The following is a 19183-nucleotide window of genomic DNA, read 5'->3' as shown; positions in this document are numbered from 1 at the left end:
TTGTCTTAGCCATTGCTGATGAAATCTCATTGGCAAATCATGTTCACTAATGTTCACTAATGAGGTCATGTCTGAATAATTGTGATCCATTACGACTGACCAATACAGTGGAAGGCAAAATCAGCTGACTGGCTAACAGTGTGTCCTTCCTTCATCATACGATGTTTGCCCCAGGACTTATAGAAGAGACAGACAAAGATACGGGTAAAGCAGATATTATGCGACCAAAAGGCAACTCAAATAAAACATCATTACCTTGAATGCAATTGGTATTTTTGAACATGGTTTGAACATTGGTGGAAACATTTTGGATAATGCAAGTACACAAGTCAACAAAATATATAACATAGGTCTGATCGTTTTTAGACATTTGAATGAAGGATTGTTACATATTACATCTTAAATAAATTGTATCGTTGCAAGAATCATAATGCTTAATAAAGAAGTCAAGGGAGAAGATGTGATGTCCTTCTGTGTAACAGCTCTTTCTTTACTGTAAAAAGTCTTGTGTCACGATGCACACACACTCACTTTCTCTCTTTCCCAATAGACACACACACACACTGAACTCTTCCAGTGTTTTCCCTCAGCTGGCCCACTTCAGGAAGGTCCAGTTTCCTTGGGAACTGCACACGCTGCTCAGAGATTCCTAAATGTTCGGTGACTGCATGTGTGTCAGCATATGTTTGTATTTGCAACAGTAGAATGGTTTCCCTCTCAAGGGGTGCAGATGGCAAATTACAAATGCTAACAGCCGTCATTATACAGCGATTGTCACCTGAAACTAAACTGTTGACCCGCTATCCAATCATAGCCCAGTAAATGGCCTGGACCAAATGCTAAGTCTGTTACCAACAGGCCCTGAGTACTAGCAATAAAATCAGGCCACTGTGATCACTGCCAATGTGTGTGTGTGTGTGTGTGTGTGTGTGTGTGTGTGTTCATGCTTAATCAACCTTCAAAGAAAAGGCTGGTGATAGCCAAAGAGCTCAATTCCTTAATGTAAACACTTGAGTAAAGACACAGCTCACACACACACACAAAGAGACAGAGTTAATCGTATTCTCCTGAGCTGTGAGCGTCTCAGAGCTCTGTTGTGTCTCCTCTGGCACTGGGCCAGCAGAGGAAGCCGGCCTCCTCCTCCTCCATGTTTCCTTTAACTTTGTCCGTTTATCAGACGACAATATCTTCTCCCATGTCAAACAAGGACGCGATCCTTCTTTCCATGTTAGTTATCTTTTTATCTTCACCAGTACTGTGCAGGAAAACATCCTCATGCTGCTCTTGTGTGCTCCTGTTCTCATCCTCACACCTCTGCCTGTTTTGAAGCAGCCCTCCCCCAGTTTGCTGCCAGCGAAAACACACCATCAGGACAAAAGCTTGTCTGACAGAAGCAGCTGAGGGGGCCTGTTCCATTTCCTCTTTCTCTTGATAACACTATAGAGCCTAATCTCAAATGTGGACTTTTCCTTGCTGCCACACTTCCCCTACACCTGGCTGTTTCTCTTTGTGTCCATCGATCAAATATTGCCTTTATAATGGAAAAATAAAATACCCACTTTTTTGTGTAAGATGTCAACACGTATGTGCGTGTGTGTGTGTGTTTGTGTATGTTTATTAACAACTGTTTTAAATGCAAACACACACTGAAACCCTCCTCTCATCACACAGGAGATCCAATAACAAGTCAACAGCCAGTCAGCCGTCCAGGAAAGGTTGCGCTGACATAGAAAATAAAAGCTCTATAGGTGACTAACACAGTTGTGAGGACACTGATCAGTGGTGAAGGATGGGAGATGAGATAGGAAAATATGTTTACACAGTAAATAATGTACAGGGAGGCAGATGATTTGGATAGATTTTTTGTTTTTAGGCAGAGGTGCCCAAAGTTTCCATCCCCCGACCCCCAGAATATAGGTGCCACAGACCTCAATTATCCCTGGAGGTTGTTGAAGCATACAAAGCATATTGATTTGCCAAACAAACAAAAAAAATCAACTATTCACAGGCCACAGTGTTTCCTGTGGTGCTGTAACATTAGCTACTGCAACTGATGCTGTCGATAAACTGTCACAATCTCCTCAGGGGTCACATGGGGACAAAGAAAATCTAAAGACTGATGGCATTGTTTATATTGTCATTTTAATGTTATATTTAACAACAAATTAAATAATTTGTCACAATTATGGCTAAAACAATAATTTGAATTGTTTTCAATTGAATTTGATGTCTGAAAAACATCTCGTCATACTGACAGACGCTGACATGTGCTTTGTCCTGAAGGTCACATAAATATGCATGTGTGAGGCGGATGAATACCATCAAGTGTGTCTGCATATAAAAGACTCAAATCAAATGAATGAATGACATCAACATGTTTTTTTTTTTTTAAAGCTGCACTTTTAGTCTTAGCAATTGGTGAAAAGCAGCAACTTTTACTAAAAAAAACGTTCATGTGTATCGATGCCGTCAACTGTAGATAAAGATGGACGAGATTACAGTGAAAGTGAAGCCAAATCATCTTGATCACTACCTGGTGGCTGGCTATAGTATAGGTCATAAACCACGCCTCCACCCTGTCAGTAGATGGGACATGGACCAAAGGGAAAAGTCAAAGTTTAAAAAAATATATATTGGCGAGACCTCAACACCACGATTCACTACTGTGCAGACTCCAAATGACACAAGATGGTGACACCTGTAACTCTGATATTTTGGCTCCATTTTTCCAGTCTATGCTTTACATTTGTTGGCACTGTTTAAACGTGTTGCAAAAATACCACCCCACACATCAGTAACCACTCAGCAGAAAGATGAATGTAAAACCTGTGATCATATCCTCTTTCCTACTCGCTTCCTCTCTCAACACCTCATTTCCTTTGTATGAGTGTTGGTTTAGATAAGGGGCTCATTCAGAGGCCACTGTCTCCTCATCACTGAACCTGCAGAGTCCATCAACAACTCATCATTAGTAAAAAAAAACAAATGAGGCAAAAAGGATGGAAGGCAAGAAAAAACTATGTGCTTTACATTCATTATTAATGGATGAATGGCTGTCAGCAAAATGCTTTTATCCTACTTCTATTATTGGAGAGCTGCCTGTGTGTTCAGCTACTTTCATTTCATTTTCTATGTTAAATACATACTCTGCTGTTTTACTTATTGGATTAATACGTTATACTTCAGTGAAGATGGAGAATCATTTTCTCTTCTGTGAAATGCTTATCAGGCTACATACACATAGATATTGTAGTTCTGAAAAAAGGCCATCCATTATGTACACCCAGTTAGTACTGCTGATGTACAATTTGTGGTCAAACTTTGATTCAAATATCATGTCTATTTTCAAAGTGTTTGTGTGTCTGTGTGTTTGTGTGTGTTAATTTGAACAAATAATTAGAACAAATAAATTCACTATACTTTTATGACAGTTAGTTAACGTAAAGTTAATTTGCATCCTGGTTGCTGAATGCAAAAGCTGTTTGGCACTTCTCAGTGCAGCTCAAATGGTCTGACTACCCAACTTCAGGAGACAACAAAGCGCCTAATAGAAGGCCTGTTCATTGTTATCAGTGAGATTAAGTCTCTGAGGCAGGAGAATGGGGCTCTCAAGGAGCAAGTCCACCTCCTAGAAGATGAACACAGCCAGTTGGAGGAGGAGATAAAAACAAAGACAAGCTCCTTAGCAAAATATAGAAGAAAAGCTGCACTTGTATCAAGGTGCATGTCGACTGTCTGGCACTGCTCTCACTAAAAGAGAGTGGAGGAAAAGTGCACAAGGCACCACCAGTGACTCTGGAGCGGGACAACGTTGCTTTCAAGGAGCACATCCCTGAGAGAGGGCAAGACCAACTCGGAGAGGAGCACAAGCCAGATCTGCCTCCACAAAGACAAAACTAAAGTCTAAAAAACAAACTGACAGCAGAGATGTGGCTCTTAAGAAAAACATTTTTACAAAAGTTGGCAGGTGAGCAAAGAACATGAAGCGAACGACAATGCCAACCTTGAAAATGCCAAATGAGGAGGACAGAGAAACATGCAACAGCAGCCATTACTACTGTAATAAAATCCTTTTGATTGAGAACAATAGTCGCCAAAAGAAATAGTGATTATACATTTCCACAAAAGAAGCTGAGAAAATTGGCTGTGCCCCATTAAAAAGGTATTAATGTCATCTTTAATGATTTTCTAAGGAACCTTAACTGAGCTAAGAGGTGTTGCCCTGTAATTCCAAGCCTGTCAGTGCATGTCCCTGGTATCCAGGTGCTTCTCCAAACTGCTCCAGGATGCATCCACACAATCGACTACCAGGGTGTTGTCTCCACAAACACACATCACAGGTTCGGCTTCTTGTAAACAGCCATAACTTAAGGCTCATATATTTACAGCAGCCTTATTCACCAACAAGCCACTGAAACTGTTCTACAGAGGACCGTGAATATTGTTTCCTGAACTGCTGCCTAACTCTGCATATTTACAATGACTCAGGTGTTAGAACTCTCAAGACCATGAAACAACAGTGGAGTGACGAAATCACAGCTGGTCCTTGATTATCATTTTTATATTATTTTTATAAATACAATTAATAATACAAATAAATACAAACTGAGTGTGATGAGTATCAAGTTTAGAACCACACCTGAGTGTCACTTAATTCAATCACAGTCGTGTGAGGTCATTCACGGAGCAGAGCTGCTGCCTTTCCCTTTCAGATAGAGATTAACTCAGTGCAGTCAGCCTGACAGAGATTACATAAACAGGAGCACAGTGTCTCCATCTGGTTCTGTTCCCTTTGCTTGTACCCTACCGCTGATTAGTGCTTCGTCATTGTCGGAGTAAAGATTAGGATTAACCTAACTGACACAGCTATGTGCTATGTGTGTGACTCACAACTCACTGTGTATCCAGCATTTGTAGGTATTAGAATATGTGTTTGTCTCCACATTGTCGTCATAGGTAGGGAGACATTCAGAACATCAGTATGACGACTGGATCGTGTCCTTGAAATAATTTTGGTCAAACATTGACAAAAAGGTCCAACTGAGCTAAATGTGTGTGTGTGTGTGTCTGCTGTGACAAACCCAGGGGCACTCTTACCACTGTCACGGCAAGCATGTCCAGGTCATGTTCCCATGGCAACAAGGGCAAAATTATGTATACACTCAAATGAGTTTCAAACTTTGAGGAAAATACTATCTTTAAAATAAAGAAATAAAAGCCATTTTCCTGTGTCTTGTCTCATAAGAAATCGACAGTAACTTAACTTACCTGACTGGTGCTGACCATTCTCAATATGGACCTTTACGCACATTTTCAAATCTGTGCTGCGACTTTACACCACATCGTCTACCATTCAGAGTCGTCCCCCATCCCTGGCTGTCTCACACACACAACAATTGAACTGCTAGCACAGGTATACGTGTCTTTGCCCCGCATCTCAGTACTGCATTCTGAAAGGCATTTTTGAATTTCCAGAGAGAAACACTTCAGCCAAAACTTAAGAGTGAAGTTATACTTTAGTGGTCTCCTACTAGTTCAGTATCAGTTTAGCTTTAATAGTTATGGTTAATTTGTTTTCAAACTCATTATGCCATTGGGAAAACATGTGATAGCAGCCTTTGTCACACTGATACAAAACTTCTGAATAGCTGTTGAGATGGAGCTGATTATTGCTCTTTGAACCAGTTATTTGCTTGTTCAAGAGTCAGGCAAACAGAAAGGCAGAGGGAGCAAGGGAAAAAAGGAAAAAGAAAAGAAGAACAAGAGAGGGGAGATAATATGGCAGTTTATGGAGATTGTTGCATGTTTGACAAAAAAAGCCCTGAGAACTCAGGAAATTGATTTGGCCTATTTTGGGTAAGGATTTCTGGGCGTATCAGTAACTCTGGGATGAAATGAGAGAGGCCCCAAGGTACAGCAGAGAGGATGAAGGGTTGACGGAACGCTGACTGCTAAGGTCATAACTGGAAGAAACGCTATTTAATAAAATGAGTATTTAAAGATGGAAGAACAATTTTTCAAGACAAACAGATCAGGAGGTGGGTTGGAAGATTGTTTGACCAGCAACACTCATGAAAGGCTGATATTCACACCTTTAAGAGATAATAATAAAATATAATACTGAGCTGGGAAACCAAATGCAATTCATGGCAATCCATTGAACAGTTCTTGATACATTTCACTTAAATGTCAAAGCAGTAGGCTTCATCCTCTTGGATCCAAGAATTTTGATGCAAAGCTTAATGAGACTATATCCAATAGCTGTTGAGATATTGAAATTCTCTTGACCAGGATGTCAACTGGGATTGGCTCAAGGATGGATGGATATTTGAGTTTAGACCAAAGTGGTTGACCACTACAAGCATTGTTCTCGGGCACTGACAAGCCATCTTCTATTTATGTAATATATTTTTCCAACAATATGCAACATGCCACAGTAGATTTATCATTAATATCATTAATACTTGGATCAGTCAGTGTACAGTAGTTATATGATGACAGAGAAATTATCTTAAAGCTTTAAAAGGTTACTGGGATCCTAACCTCCTCCATGAGACACTGAAAGCCACCATTTTTTATTATTGAGCAGTACAGTAGTCATTTCTGTCCTGCTGCCCATTTAATCAGTGCTCCCATTGATTTCCTGGATAGCTGTCTGGACCGATTCTGCACATAAAACCGTCAACTGTCTTTCGCTCTCCCTCTGATTGATCTTCTCATCTCTCTGTCTCTCCATTCATCACCTGCTCCATCCATCACAATCCAACCTAAGACACCTTCCCCATCATGTATATGCTCTTACAGTAATCAGTTAATTATCTGTGCATGACAGATTGACACACAAGGCGTTCTCCACAAAATCTGTCTTTCTTGTCGGCCTCCACTCCTTCACATGAGATCCACAATCACTCCAACAGGCTGGCTAACTCACACATACAAACACACACACACACACACACATTCAAAAGGTCATATACTGGTCAAAGCGCTCCAATTGGATGGCAGGGATTGGCAATGGGCACTTGACTGTACCTAGCTCCTGCTTCATGTCAGCTATTAATGAAATAATCTGGCATCAAATAATAGTGAGTGAGAGCCTTGGCCGCTGACTTAAGGCAACAGAATAAAACACTAGATTACACAAAGCAGCAGGCCGATGAAGATGAGCGGCTCAGGTGGGAGTACTGGAGGAGAACAGGAAAGAAACAACTAAGTGTGGAATAAGTAGATGAGAAAGTGAGGAGGAAGCATGTTAGGCAAACAGTCATTAGCATGTGTGAGGAATTGGGGCTGCGGCTAGAAGGGGCCGGTGCGTGGACAGCTGTCTTGCCCAGGTGGTGGCAGTCAGAGGCCTTCTGCCACTCCTATTGGGGCGTCTGCGATGTCACACTGATAGACACATGCTGGTTCTCCCAGAGTGCAATGAAGGGGTCAGCCTCATTTGCATTTGTATGCTAAAGCTCAAACAACTAAAAGATGAATCCATTAGTTTATCAAATTAAAAATAATCACAAACTGCTTTGATTAATTGTTAATTTGTCAAGACTAACTAGGTCATTCTGTGAGGAGTCCCTGTTTTTCCATTGTCTGATAAACTGAATATAGTTGATAATTTTACATCCGTTGAACAACCATTCTGGAGCGTTTGAGCATATCACATCTTCTCCAGCAGTAAAGTGTATTCCAGACAGTTTAATACAATACAATTCAAATTTGATGTTAACATATTTTTCCATTATTCAAAAAAGAGTAATGTCAGTCAGTTTTAAGTAAACTAATTGATGATTTCAAGTATGAATTCATTATTCTTATTTATCACATAAAACTGCCAAACATTTGTAGATTCCATAGTTTCAAATGTGAGAATTCATTATTACTATTATAAGGAAAATAGTAGGACTTTGAAACTGTGATATTTTAAGCACTTTGTGATACTATTGATTATATATAATAATAACTCAGTTAATTAATGAAAATTGATGGATTAATCTATAATGACAGTAAATATCAGTTGAAACCCTTCTAATGTTTAACCTACAGTCATGAAATGTGATGAAAGCGGTCGGTTTTCATCAACTAACCCATAGACCGGTGTTGTGCGTTTGCAGTTTCATCAAGGTACTCAAACTTGAGCAGGAGCAGACATCAAGCTCTGCATCAAACTTGTGTTGAGGATCATCACTGGTGATGAGAGTTGGGTCTACGGCTACGATCCAGAAATCACACGGCGGTCTTACAGGGAGCATGAGGACCCTGGAGATCGGAGCAATTGGTGTTTTGCTGCAATTGAGTACTTCTAAGGGGATGGTGGACACATTTAAATCTGTCCCGTTTTCTCTAGATTGAACATCGTATCCTACAAAAAAAACTTATAACAGATCTTAATCTCTCAACTGGCCCAGCACCCATATATTTATACCATATATACCATTCAAACAAACCACCATTCATAGCCTTCACATTAACCCTAACTGTCAAACTAACCTCACAGTGTGGCGACCCTGCAGCCTGAGGCGCTGCTGCCGATTGGTAACTGCCAGAAGAGCAGGGCTCACACAGTCTGTGCTCATTGGTTTGACTGGTTTTTGTTGAGATGCAGTGTTGCACGCTGGGGCACGAATGAGCGAACTGGTTCATCGATGTTAACACGAGCGTTTTCTTAACCCAGTCGGACTTCAAGGGCAGAGTCGCCCTACTTGTCTGGAGAGAGCTAGGTCATCTGTAGAAGACAGCTAAATTCACTGGGCTTTAATCTCTCACCTTGTCCATCAGGAACTTATTTTCAAACAACAGAGCCGACTGTCATCACAAGTTTAAGACCTATCTCAATACACCACTGTGTCCTCATTGCTTTGTCTATTGTCCTGGTAGTTAATAGATACCAGTGTCTCATGACAACAAACCAGTGCATCAAAGACAAAAAAGGACAGGGGAAACCAAGAGACTTCAAACTGGATCTTTGGGAGACTTAAATGTCTCAAATATCTCATGTTATGCTGATTGTATGAGGTAACATGGGACAGAGTAGCGTGGAAAGCCAAGCAGGCCCCTCATGATCAATTAGTTGTTTAAGATGCCATCATAGACAAAACACTCCTCATGCTCAAAGATCTTTGATATACAAGGGCAGTGATTATGGATGTGATGCTATTAATATTGTAAATAATACAGAAAGAGGTATTACACACTTATTCTAATAACCAGTGGTATTTCTAAAGTATTAATCAGTAAACTGTGTAAGTCAGTGAGACAATTTAACTTCTCACCACTGTCAAAGACAACTAACCATCACTCATTCTAACATGTGCATCTCTCATTGTTGCACATCAGTCCGCATCATTGGAGCCGATTCTGGGTCAATCCCCACCCTACTTCCTCATCAACCACCCCCTCCTCATCTCATGTCCCCGTCTCCCCCACTGCCCCACGTCTGCTCTGTCTGCTGCTCCGTGGGGGGAGGTGGAGGCACATGAAAGAATCAAATTAGCTTCCTTTCCTACATTTTCAGGACAGACCGCCTTGTCAAGGTCAAAGAGGTGTCGGCCAATTCCTGCTACATTCCAATTTATTTCAACAGTCTAAAGGAACAAGCACTCTGCATTTACATATTACTTGTTGTTTTGATGGACACTCGATGCTTTTAGCCAAAGTACTTTGTTTAGAACAGGCTGCCGTGTGACTACCTATAATCTGGACACATTTAAATAACTGCCCACAATGTCACAAATTGATTTTGTGTCACTAAGTCACAGCGGCAGCTCGGGGAGACTCAGAGTGGAGTTCATTATAAGAACAAGGTCAAACAATCAACTCGTCCTTTACAAAGCATGTGGTTGTGTTCATGTTTTGCTTTTAACTACCCAGAGTTTAGCACCCTAACAAGAAAAGCACACGTGATATATGACCTGTGTGCCTGTGACATGACATTATTAGGCTGATTGGCATGTGATAAACCACACGTCTTCCTTTTTTAAAGTTACTGACTTTCTTCCCACTGATGGTTTACAACACAATTTAGAAAATTTAAAAAGGAACCAACAACAGCACAGATAACCATAAAAAGAGTCCTGGGAATCATGCTCTGCTGACAAGGTTTTATTTCGGAAATATTAAAGCCATAAATCCAACACACACACATACAGACAGACACACAGCTGCTAAAATAAATGGCTGTGTTCACCTCTTCCTCTCCAAAACAATATACTCTGCTGAGCTGTAGACTGCTGTCATTACTGTGCTTGTCTGTCTGAGTCCCTGGAGGGCTGGCTAGCATTACCACCAACCCAGCCTCCCACTCCGTCAGACAGCATTTAGCACGAGTGCTAATGTAGCCAGTCATCATGTCTGCCTATCTGTAAGTGTGTAAACTCAGCCAGGGGGTGTCTTCTCTTTATATGTCAATGCACAGGTGTGTGACCTCAGAAGGAAGATTATAAGTATAATGAAGGAAATGGTGATCGACACAAGATATTGAACAATGGCAAAATGTGTTTAATAATGAACATTTTCTCTAGATACACATTTTAATGTAGCGTAGAGCCTTGGTTTCACTCACTAGTATTTTCAGGGTCTAGTTCTTAGTGAGTGCAAATTAAAAACCTGCAAATGCATGGTTGTTGTGAGTTTAACACTAATCCTGCCCGCAATGGAACTCGTGGTCACAATGTGTCTCATCATGTGCAGGACATACTCTGTATTCAGGTGGTTAAGTTGTGAGAACACCCCTGTTGCAACAGCAACATGGATGCTAATATTCACATTTCTGTTCCTCTAGAAGCCACAAAGGCTGACAATTTGGTAAGTTAGCAGTCAGGTATGATAATGCAGGAAATTCCAAGGCATGAGGACAAAGACAGTAGTGATATTAACCTTTTTCTCAGACTTGTTATAAAATTATGAAAAGAAAAAAGTGATGAGCGTGTCATTAGTTTTGCAGGTGTTTGGTCTTAAAGTATTAGCAGCTGAAATTTTACAGTAAATTGTGGAGCAGATTAATTAAAATCAGTTTTCTTTGGTGCTGACTTCAGCAGTTTTAAAGCCTCGTCTGCTGTCGACTCTTTTCATTCAGACACAACAACACAAAACAAACTCAGACACAAACCAGCAGTAACTAAGCTACTTAACACTGAAGGTGTTATTGGCCAGCTGGCTTCGCACACACACACACACACACACACACACACACACACACACACACACACACAGGGTGATTAAAAAGAGCAGGAGGAAGCTCACACTACTCTTGGTGAAACAGGCAGGTCAGGTTATATTTCTAGCTTAGTGATTCAAAAAGCAGAAGAGAATCTAATTTCAGAACATAAATAAACAGTTGACACAACCTTGACAACAACTGACTAGACAACTCTAACTTTCTGCCTCTTCTTCCCTTGCTGGGAATATTGCAAGCACATGCAGCTGTGCCCAAATTATTCATTCAAACAACGCTCAGACATACACACACTTGCGCTTGTGCGTGCACTTGGATGCATCCATGCAGACGCACTGACTGCGTTTTTTGAAGAGCTCATATTTGCATGCTACAGTAGCCCATTTGACAACAGACGAGACACATGCTGAAAGTCCTCTACCCACCACCCTCCTCTGTCTCTTTTCCCATTTAGCTTTTCAGTTCCTTTGCTCAGTGTGTCTTTATCTGTCTGTCTGTCTCTGTGTGTGTGTGTGTGTGTGTGTGTGTGTGTGTGTGTGTGTGTGTGTGTGTGTGTGTGTTTGCAAGCTCAGCACAGAGCACAAAGACCTGTACTGACATCGGATTCATTCACACTGTGTCCTCTATCTACACTCACCCAAGAGGTGCACTGTTTAAAGGGCCTCTGCTTACCCCCATACCACTCACACACACACGCAGATCCCTTGTGATTTCTATGTGTCCACAACAAAGTCAACACAAAAAAAATCTGTCATAACATTTATGAAAATGGGCAGACCACAGAGTGATAGAACATAAATATATCTATTGCTAAATAATGTGGAAATAAGTGACTTTATTTCTATGTAGCGAGGGATGTCTTGTGTCTGTGCTGCACAAATGATAATAGTTGGGACTGTTGAGAAGGCCACTGCAGCTGCCATATGATGAAGTCTGATAACAGATAACTGAAATATGCAAATGTTCAGAGTGAGGCGCCTTTCATTCCTTACTGAATTCACATGGAAGAATTAAAATAAATACAGATCAGTGTGTGTGTGTGTGTGTGTGTGTGTGTGTATGCACGTGCATGCATACAAGACTGGGCGAGCAGGGGGTGGAGGGGGAGCTGGTGACATTCCAGCATTTTGGTCACAGTTTTTACGCTTTATTTTACTCAATGCAGATGAGCTTGAGCAAAAGAAAAGAAAAAGAGTCAGCAAACGTTGGGATGATGTGTCATGATCTGAGAATGCAGATAGCACCCTGGATCAATGAGTATTTTCCATTTTTTAGTGGTGGACAGCAGGGTGTTCTTTTGTTTTTCTGCTCACAAAAACATTTGTTTTAACACCGATTCCTGGATGGCAAATAAATAAAGCCCCAGTTTCAGTTTCACACTTTTGCAGAGTATTCAGTCTCAAGAATCATGTCAACGGGCTCATGAGCAGATGACTAAAAAGGAAGTGAACAGGAAATGTGGATAGTCCAGCGGCAACTTGACAGGAAGTTATTCTGCAACGGCAGCACACCATCCAGGAGTGCTGATGCACTTCAGAGGGAGAAGTTCATCAACTGGCTGGATGCACAATGCAGTTTAAAACATCTGCAGACAATGTCCTGAATATTTATGAACCATCTGAGAAACTATCAAAGTTTGTAAACCAGGATTAAGAAGTGCATCTTGGCAAACTAACAACACAACCTATTTTACCTCCTCGGGCAGCTGCTGGTAAAGCTCATGAGACGTCTGATTATGCAACAGAGAACAAGCGAAGAACAAACTGCTTAATGCGCCTGTGTTGAAATGTTCTGATTCATGCTTTTTTTTATAAATCAATGTTCTTCCATGTTGTTACCACTAACTTTCATGTCCCCTGTCCGCGGCCTCCTGCTTCGCCGCAGGGGCACATACACAGAGTGCTGAGCAATCGTCACAAAAAGAACTGTGCAGTCTAATAGGTTCAAAGGGCGACCAAAACACTTTTTTTTTAAAGGCATATAACCAACGGGCCAGCGTGAGGAGGAAATGATGCACAGCTCTGCATGGCCAACTTGGGCGTGTGCATTGTCGCGTTTCCTGTTCGTCTTCCTTCTGTTGATGCCAAAAGCTGTGATCAGAAGAACTGCTTTCACTTTTACGGTGAAGTGGTGACAGTAAACCCTTCAACAAGCAGATGAATGTTGAGACTAAGTGTAAGAACTCATGAGGAGATAAAAATCCAGCACTACCCTGTGACCAGTACATACACACTGTAGGCTGTAGTTGCACACATGCAAGAGACACACACCGTTTCCTCCCAAACTCCTGCCATTTTAAAGGCAACCCCCTAGGGAGGCGTGTAACCCAGACAGAGCCTCTGTGGTAAACTATTAACACACACAGGAAGCAGGCGAGACTGGTAGCCTACACAGGACATACGTCCAACAACAAAACACCAGCTTTTTTTAAAAACTCCCATTTAAAGCCTTTGTGTATCAGCTGTGAGAGGCCCCTTCCGCTGTTTTAGTCCGCCTGCTCCCTTGCTGTTTTGAAGCTAGTGTTTTGGTCATGGGGTGGAGTTTACAGTTTATATTTTTCTTAGAAACGTCTGTGTTACTGCAAAACCCTGATTTAGATTGTTCAAGTCATCAGCAGGACAAAAAAGATAAAAGCTCTTATGTTTCTCAGCTGACTCTTAAAGCTAAAAGGCCCTGCGTCATAACTGTAAAAAAAGGCTCTGGTCATCCACCTGCGGTTCTGAAAGAACACTGAATATTTTGTGCTCTGTCTGCAGAGCTTTTCCCCCCCATTCAACCTCATTATCTTGAACCACAAATCCATGATACACGCCAGGACTGGAAGAAAAAAAATCGCCTCACTGGTGATTCCTCAGGTTATTGTTCTGGCAACACAACTCAAATTAGACAGCGATGGGGAGCCCCTGTGATCACAAGGTCAAAGTGCACACAGGCACTAAACAGATTTGTCTTTGTGTCTATTTATACACAGCACTGGAGGCTGACTTAGCACTTTGGTGCATGACAAGTCATTCGCTGCATATGGGCTGAAATGAGTACGTGGCAGAGCTTTGGAGAGCAGGGGATAGAGATCAATATGCAGATGGAAATGCAAAATGCTCATAACTCTCATGTCAAGTTGTTCCCAGAGTACCAGCATGCACACAAAAGGTGAATTATTGACATTTATCATATCAAAGAGCCAGAACTAACGTAAAGCAATCAATCTCTAGCAGATGCAGCACTCAAAAATAGATCAACGGGAGGGGGAGGTGATGCACCGTCAAGGTGAAACTACATCTCTAACTGATACTTCTTTTACGCCAGAATTTGTGGGTACACGCAAGTTTTTCTACGTGAGTAAACCCGTCAAAATTTTAGGAGTTTGCCCGGAAGCTGAGAAGCTCCCCAAACCCTGCTGTCTGGCCAGTGTTGCATTCTGCACGACGCAAAGAAAAGAAGAAGCTGTTGCACGTTGTTACCGAGATGTAAAAGAGTACACAAACATTCAGCTATTTCTTAGCGAACACACGCAAGTTCAACGCGTGTCAAAATGTTGCACAAAAAAAGTGCTGCATCAGCGTCCAGACATGTTAGGTTAAATAAAAATAAAATTTCACCAGTGGAAAAGAAGCTTGAGAGTGTAATTGTGTGTGTCGAGGGCTAACGGGTGAAATGTAGGGGTCTACTCATCCTATACAAGCTAATCTGATCAATGAATGTGGCTGTATAATGACACAACTGCCAAGCCAGAAGATATGATATACAACCACTTTGCAGGGAGACACATTACATACGTCTGGTTTGACTAGACTGCAATGAACTATTGAGTGTGTGTGTGTGTGTGTGTGTGTGTGTGTGTGTGTGTGTGTGTGTGTGTGTGTGTGTGTGTGTGTGTGTGTGTGTCCAATCTATTCCTAAGGCAGTCAGGCCTGGATACGGGATTGTAGGTCATGTCACTGGTTATATGGTCATTGTTTGGGGAACGCAATGCAGACACTCAGGAAATGGATGCTGCATGGCGACTGTGTATGTGTGTGTTGGTTGGCCCTCATGACAACCTCATTGCCCTCTAAATGCATGTTCCCACATGCACACAATCTACTCAGAGACGTGCACTTCATGCAGCCTGCCTGGGGGCAACACAACATCAGAGCAATTAAACACCATCCTCTCTTATCAGCGTCTGACTTTCTCTGGGAAAGAAAAGTGGTCATGGGGAAAACTGTCGCCGTGCAGCAGGAAGTTATCCTTCCTCGTGTGTTTATTTGTGTTCTTCCCATTTCCTGTCAAACACCGGACACATTTGGTGGCACTTACAGGGCATGTAAATACGCACACGTGAAGAGAAAGAGCATGTTGACCAGCACAGCTACTGTGTGTAATTAGACAAAGTCAAACACTGTGAAGTTCATGCTACTAAAACTGATCTTTAAGTTTAGAAGGTGAAAACACACACACACAGAGACATACATGAGTTGTGTGCAGTCATATCTGTCAACCAGTTATTCTCTTAACTTGAATCAATAACTTCATTTGAGCAGCAGCCACCAGCTCTCTCTCTCTCTCCTTTTTCTGTCAGCACCTCCTGCCCCACTTCCTGTTACAGTTGCCGCTTTGAACAAGCACAAAAGGGATCCTCTCAGCGGCTGACTGACAAGTCACTCTCAAACCTCCCCTGGGGTCATCGTTTTGCAAGGTGGGGCCGACCCCCACTCTCAAACCCCCCCATCCAGCTCAGATGAATGGATCCCAAAGAGGAGTCTGAAGGACCTGGAAGGCATCCGGGGTGAAGAATTTCACTTTGTTGCAGCTGCTTTACATCTAGCACAATAAGAGAGGAGTTTAAAGGTCATTAAGGACACAGTGTGGCCAATAGGGATTCATTAGCTGATGGGGCAGAGTCTGGGAGGTGTGTGTGTTAAAACAGAGGTGGGGTCTGTGAGACCACCGCCTCAGCTCAATTACACGCCTGTAAAATGAGCATGATTACAGACGCAGCCCCGGTCACACTCTGAGCCATGCCCTCCAATTGCATAGGCTGCCACCCAGCAAGTGCCAGCACATGCACTTACATTTGAATGCTCCCTCTCAATCAGCATTTAGACTCACACAATCGCTACAGACCACTCACATCCCCTCACACGAATCCAAAAATAAGAAATAAAGCTGCTCCTGAGCTGCCAGAGCTTTGTGGTGCATTTCCAACAAAGGCAGAGGATGACAGAGTTGTGGAGGACAGCATCGCTTTGTGCTCGAATCCTATGCAGAGGCAGGTTTTTTTAAACAGATTTCATAGCTCAGCAATGCTCATGTGAGGTGTTCACTAGATTCCTGCAGGTAGAGGCCTGTGAGAATAATAATAACAGAAAAAGAAATGGCTTTGGAGAGAAACGCCCATTCTCCACCTTGCACCTGGCTGCAGCTGTCCTTGTCACTACACCATCACCCTGTCTGCTGCACACCACGGAGCTGTGCAGAACTTGTGGAGATAGCGTGGCACAGTCGCACGCTCTGCCCCATCAACACCGCCCATGTCTCACAAAAACAAGGTGGCACCCTCTCCTGTGCAGAGGACACGAGGGAGTCTGGTCTGTGAGACTTTGTAGGTGTGAGGGGTGCGTTTCATTGCGCGCCAGGAGGCTCGGAGACAATGCGCTCGGGTCGGGAGGGAGGGAGACTTACCTCACAGCTACCTTCACACAGCAGTCGCCCTGGTTCGCCATTGTCGCTCTCGAGGTTGGGGGTGTTTCGGCTGTGCTGGGTTTTCCGTGTGTGTGTGTGTGTGTGTGTGAGTGCGCGCGCTGGATGTCTCAGGTCAGCGGGAGCAGCCGTCAGGACCTGCAGGCGGTGAGCTGCCTCATCCGGACTCCTGCTGTCTTCTTCTTCTTCTCCTCTGCTGCAGCGCTCATCTCTGTCTCCTCGCTGGCTGCAGGCTCACAGTGTTTCTGACCCTCTTCTTCTTCTGGCTCTGGTGTGTCTGTGCGTGTGTGTGTGTGCTGTCGCTACATCCTGTGTGAAGTGTGTGTGCAGCTCAGACCTCAGCTCAGCTCTGACAGACGCGTTCACGCTCACTGAGCCCAGACTGGAGGGAGGGACGCTGCCTTCACGGACCGTCGGAAAGACTGGGATCACAGTGGAAGCTGTTTTGCAGCAGACTAGGGCTTCTCTGATATAATTATCAACAACTATTAGTTCTAACCAACCAGTGCACTTTCGGGCCGGGACAGCTGTTTGATCCCAGTCATCTGCATGCTGAAGTGTCCCTGGGCAATGTCCCTAATAAAAAAAGTGCTGCCCGTAGATGCACTGAATGTGGGTGTGAATGGGTGAATGGTGATATACTGACCTGTAAAATGCTATATAAATACAGATCATTTACCATTTCAGTCTCAATACAATTTTTCAGGGTTTTTTTCAGATTCACATGAGGCCCCCTTGACTTCTGACCACTGACATCTAATCCAAGTGTAACCCAAGTGTCTAAGTGACAAGTGGTCAAACAGAAGATATTCCATAAAGGCAGACCTGAGATATGATGTTGAAAAGTGCAAAAACATGTTTTTTAGGTCATGCTCCCTTGATCGTTGACCTTTGACCACCTATCTGATCAGATCCTCCTAAATTCCAACTGAACGTATGTACCAAATTATTACAAACTTCATCAAGGTGTTCTGGAGATATTGTGTTTGCAAGAATTGGATAGACAAACACATGGACAGACAGACAAAGAGACAGATGGACGAACGGACAGACAAACCCCAAAAACATAATCCCTCGAGCAACTGCATGGCTATTGCTGGCACAGAGGCACAAAAAGGGAAAATTGTGAATAAAAAACCTTTTACCACGGATACTGATAGGACAGCTATCCAAACACATTTTAAAAATAATTATTAATCCTCATTGGCATAGGAAGGCCAGAATGAAAGAATTATTAATAACTATAAAGATGTACTTGGTATTGTTGGGACCTGGTATCTGTGAACCATAGTTGGGCCTACATGTGTAGTCAAAAGCCTGACCGCGTGTCTCCTTTGCTCTGGAGACAAAGGAGAGCTTCCAGAACTCAGTGTCCCAGGTGCTTCATCTTCACACATAGGTGGTAAAACTGCTCCTGGAGACAACTCTCAACCACTATTGGTCACTGTGTGCCCCATGACCCATGAGGTCACCAGGCCAATATAAACTGAGTTTCCCCTCTCCTCGCCGCTCTTCTCTCTTCGCTTCTGCTCTCTTCTCTTCCCCTGCTGACCTCTCCTGGAGGAGTAGGGTCTGGCCCTGCTCTCCCAGCCAGGGAGACTTCCTCCCTCCACAAGCTCCTCAACTTCCAACAGGCCTGCCTGGAGCAGACTGCTAAAAAACCTTCCAAAGGCAGCGACGCGAGAGCCTGCCTAAGAACTTCAGCACAACTGGCCATGACACAAGGTCTGACCAGCAACCACAACAGGATCCACAAATCAACAAGACCACTTCACTGGACTCCGAACAGCACATCCAAAAAGGACCTTTCCTTCTTTTTCATGGACGGGTAACACAATTGGGCTTTATTATTACGCTAGGCTAAACAAAGGACTGTTTAATCCTATTTCTATTTCATGTGATGTTTATAAGTTTGACTTGTGTTGTTGTGATATTTGGTTATATATTATTTTGAAAGTTAATGTTAGTTCTGTTATGCTGATCACTTCTTTGCATGCATCTAACTACTTTCTTTAACCTGGCACCAACACCTCACACACTCATCTCCACAAACTTAACACCTACATGTGATCTCAGCCACATGGTCTCACCACTCCAGGGGGCCTTTTGTCTTCATAGTGGCCAGCCGCCATTTTGAATCTCAGTCACTCACTCACACACACACACACACACACACACACACACACACATACACATCTGTATATAGTAAGTACACCTTTTGTTAGTTTTTGTGTTTATACTTTTATTATTCTCATAATAAATGTTTTTCTTCAAAACACGTCTTAGTTAATGTTGCATAAGTGTGAATTTTGCCAACCTCTACACTGTCAAGAA

At 42.7% G+C, this 19183-nt stretch overlaps 1 protein-coding gene across 16 annotated transcripts in view; it reads right to left on the bottom strand.

Annotated features, from left to right (window-relative positions):
- The window catches only part of kif21b (kinesin family member 21B), a 58949-nt gene extending 41749 nt beyond the window's left edge, over positions 1-17200 (bottom strand). For 14 of the 16 annotated variants that reach the window (XM_069537479.1, XM_069537496.1, XM_069537504.1 and 11 more), the window contains exon 1: positions 16832-17186. In XM_069537479.1, coding sequence (XP_069393580.1) covers positions 16832-16872 — 41 coding nt within the window. In that variant the 5' untranslated portion in view covers positions 16873-17186. Of the gene's footprint in view, positions 1-16831 lie in introns of all 16 variants that reach the window. The other 2 variants (XM_069537518.1, XM_069537499.1) reach the window with 1 other exon arrangement.
- Positions 17201-19183: the final 1983 nt, after the last annotated feature.

This window comes from Paralichthys olivaceus, chromosome 2, assembly GCF_024713975.1.
Source record: "Paralichthys olivaceus isolate ysfri-2021 chromosome 2, ASM2471397v2, whole genome shotgun sequence".
Lineage (NCBI taxonomy): Eukaryota > Metazoa > Chordata > Actinopteri > Pleuronectiformes > Paralichthyidae > Paralichthys > Paralichthys olivaceus.
This window is presented reverse-complemented; position numbering and strand designations above follow the sequence as displayed.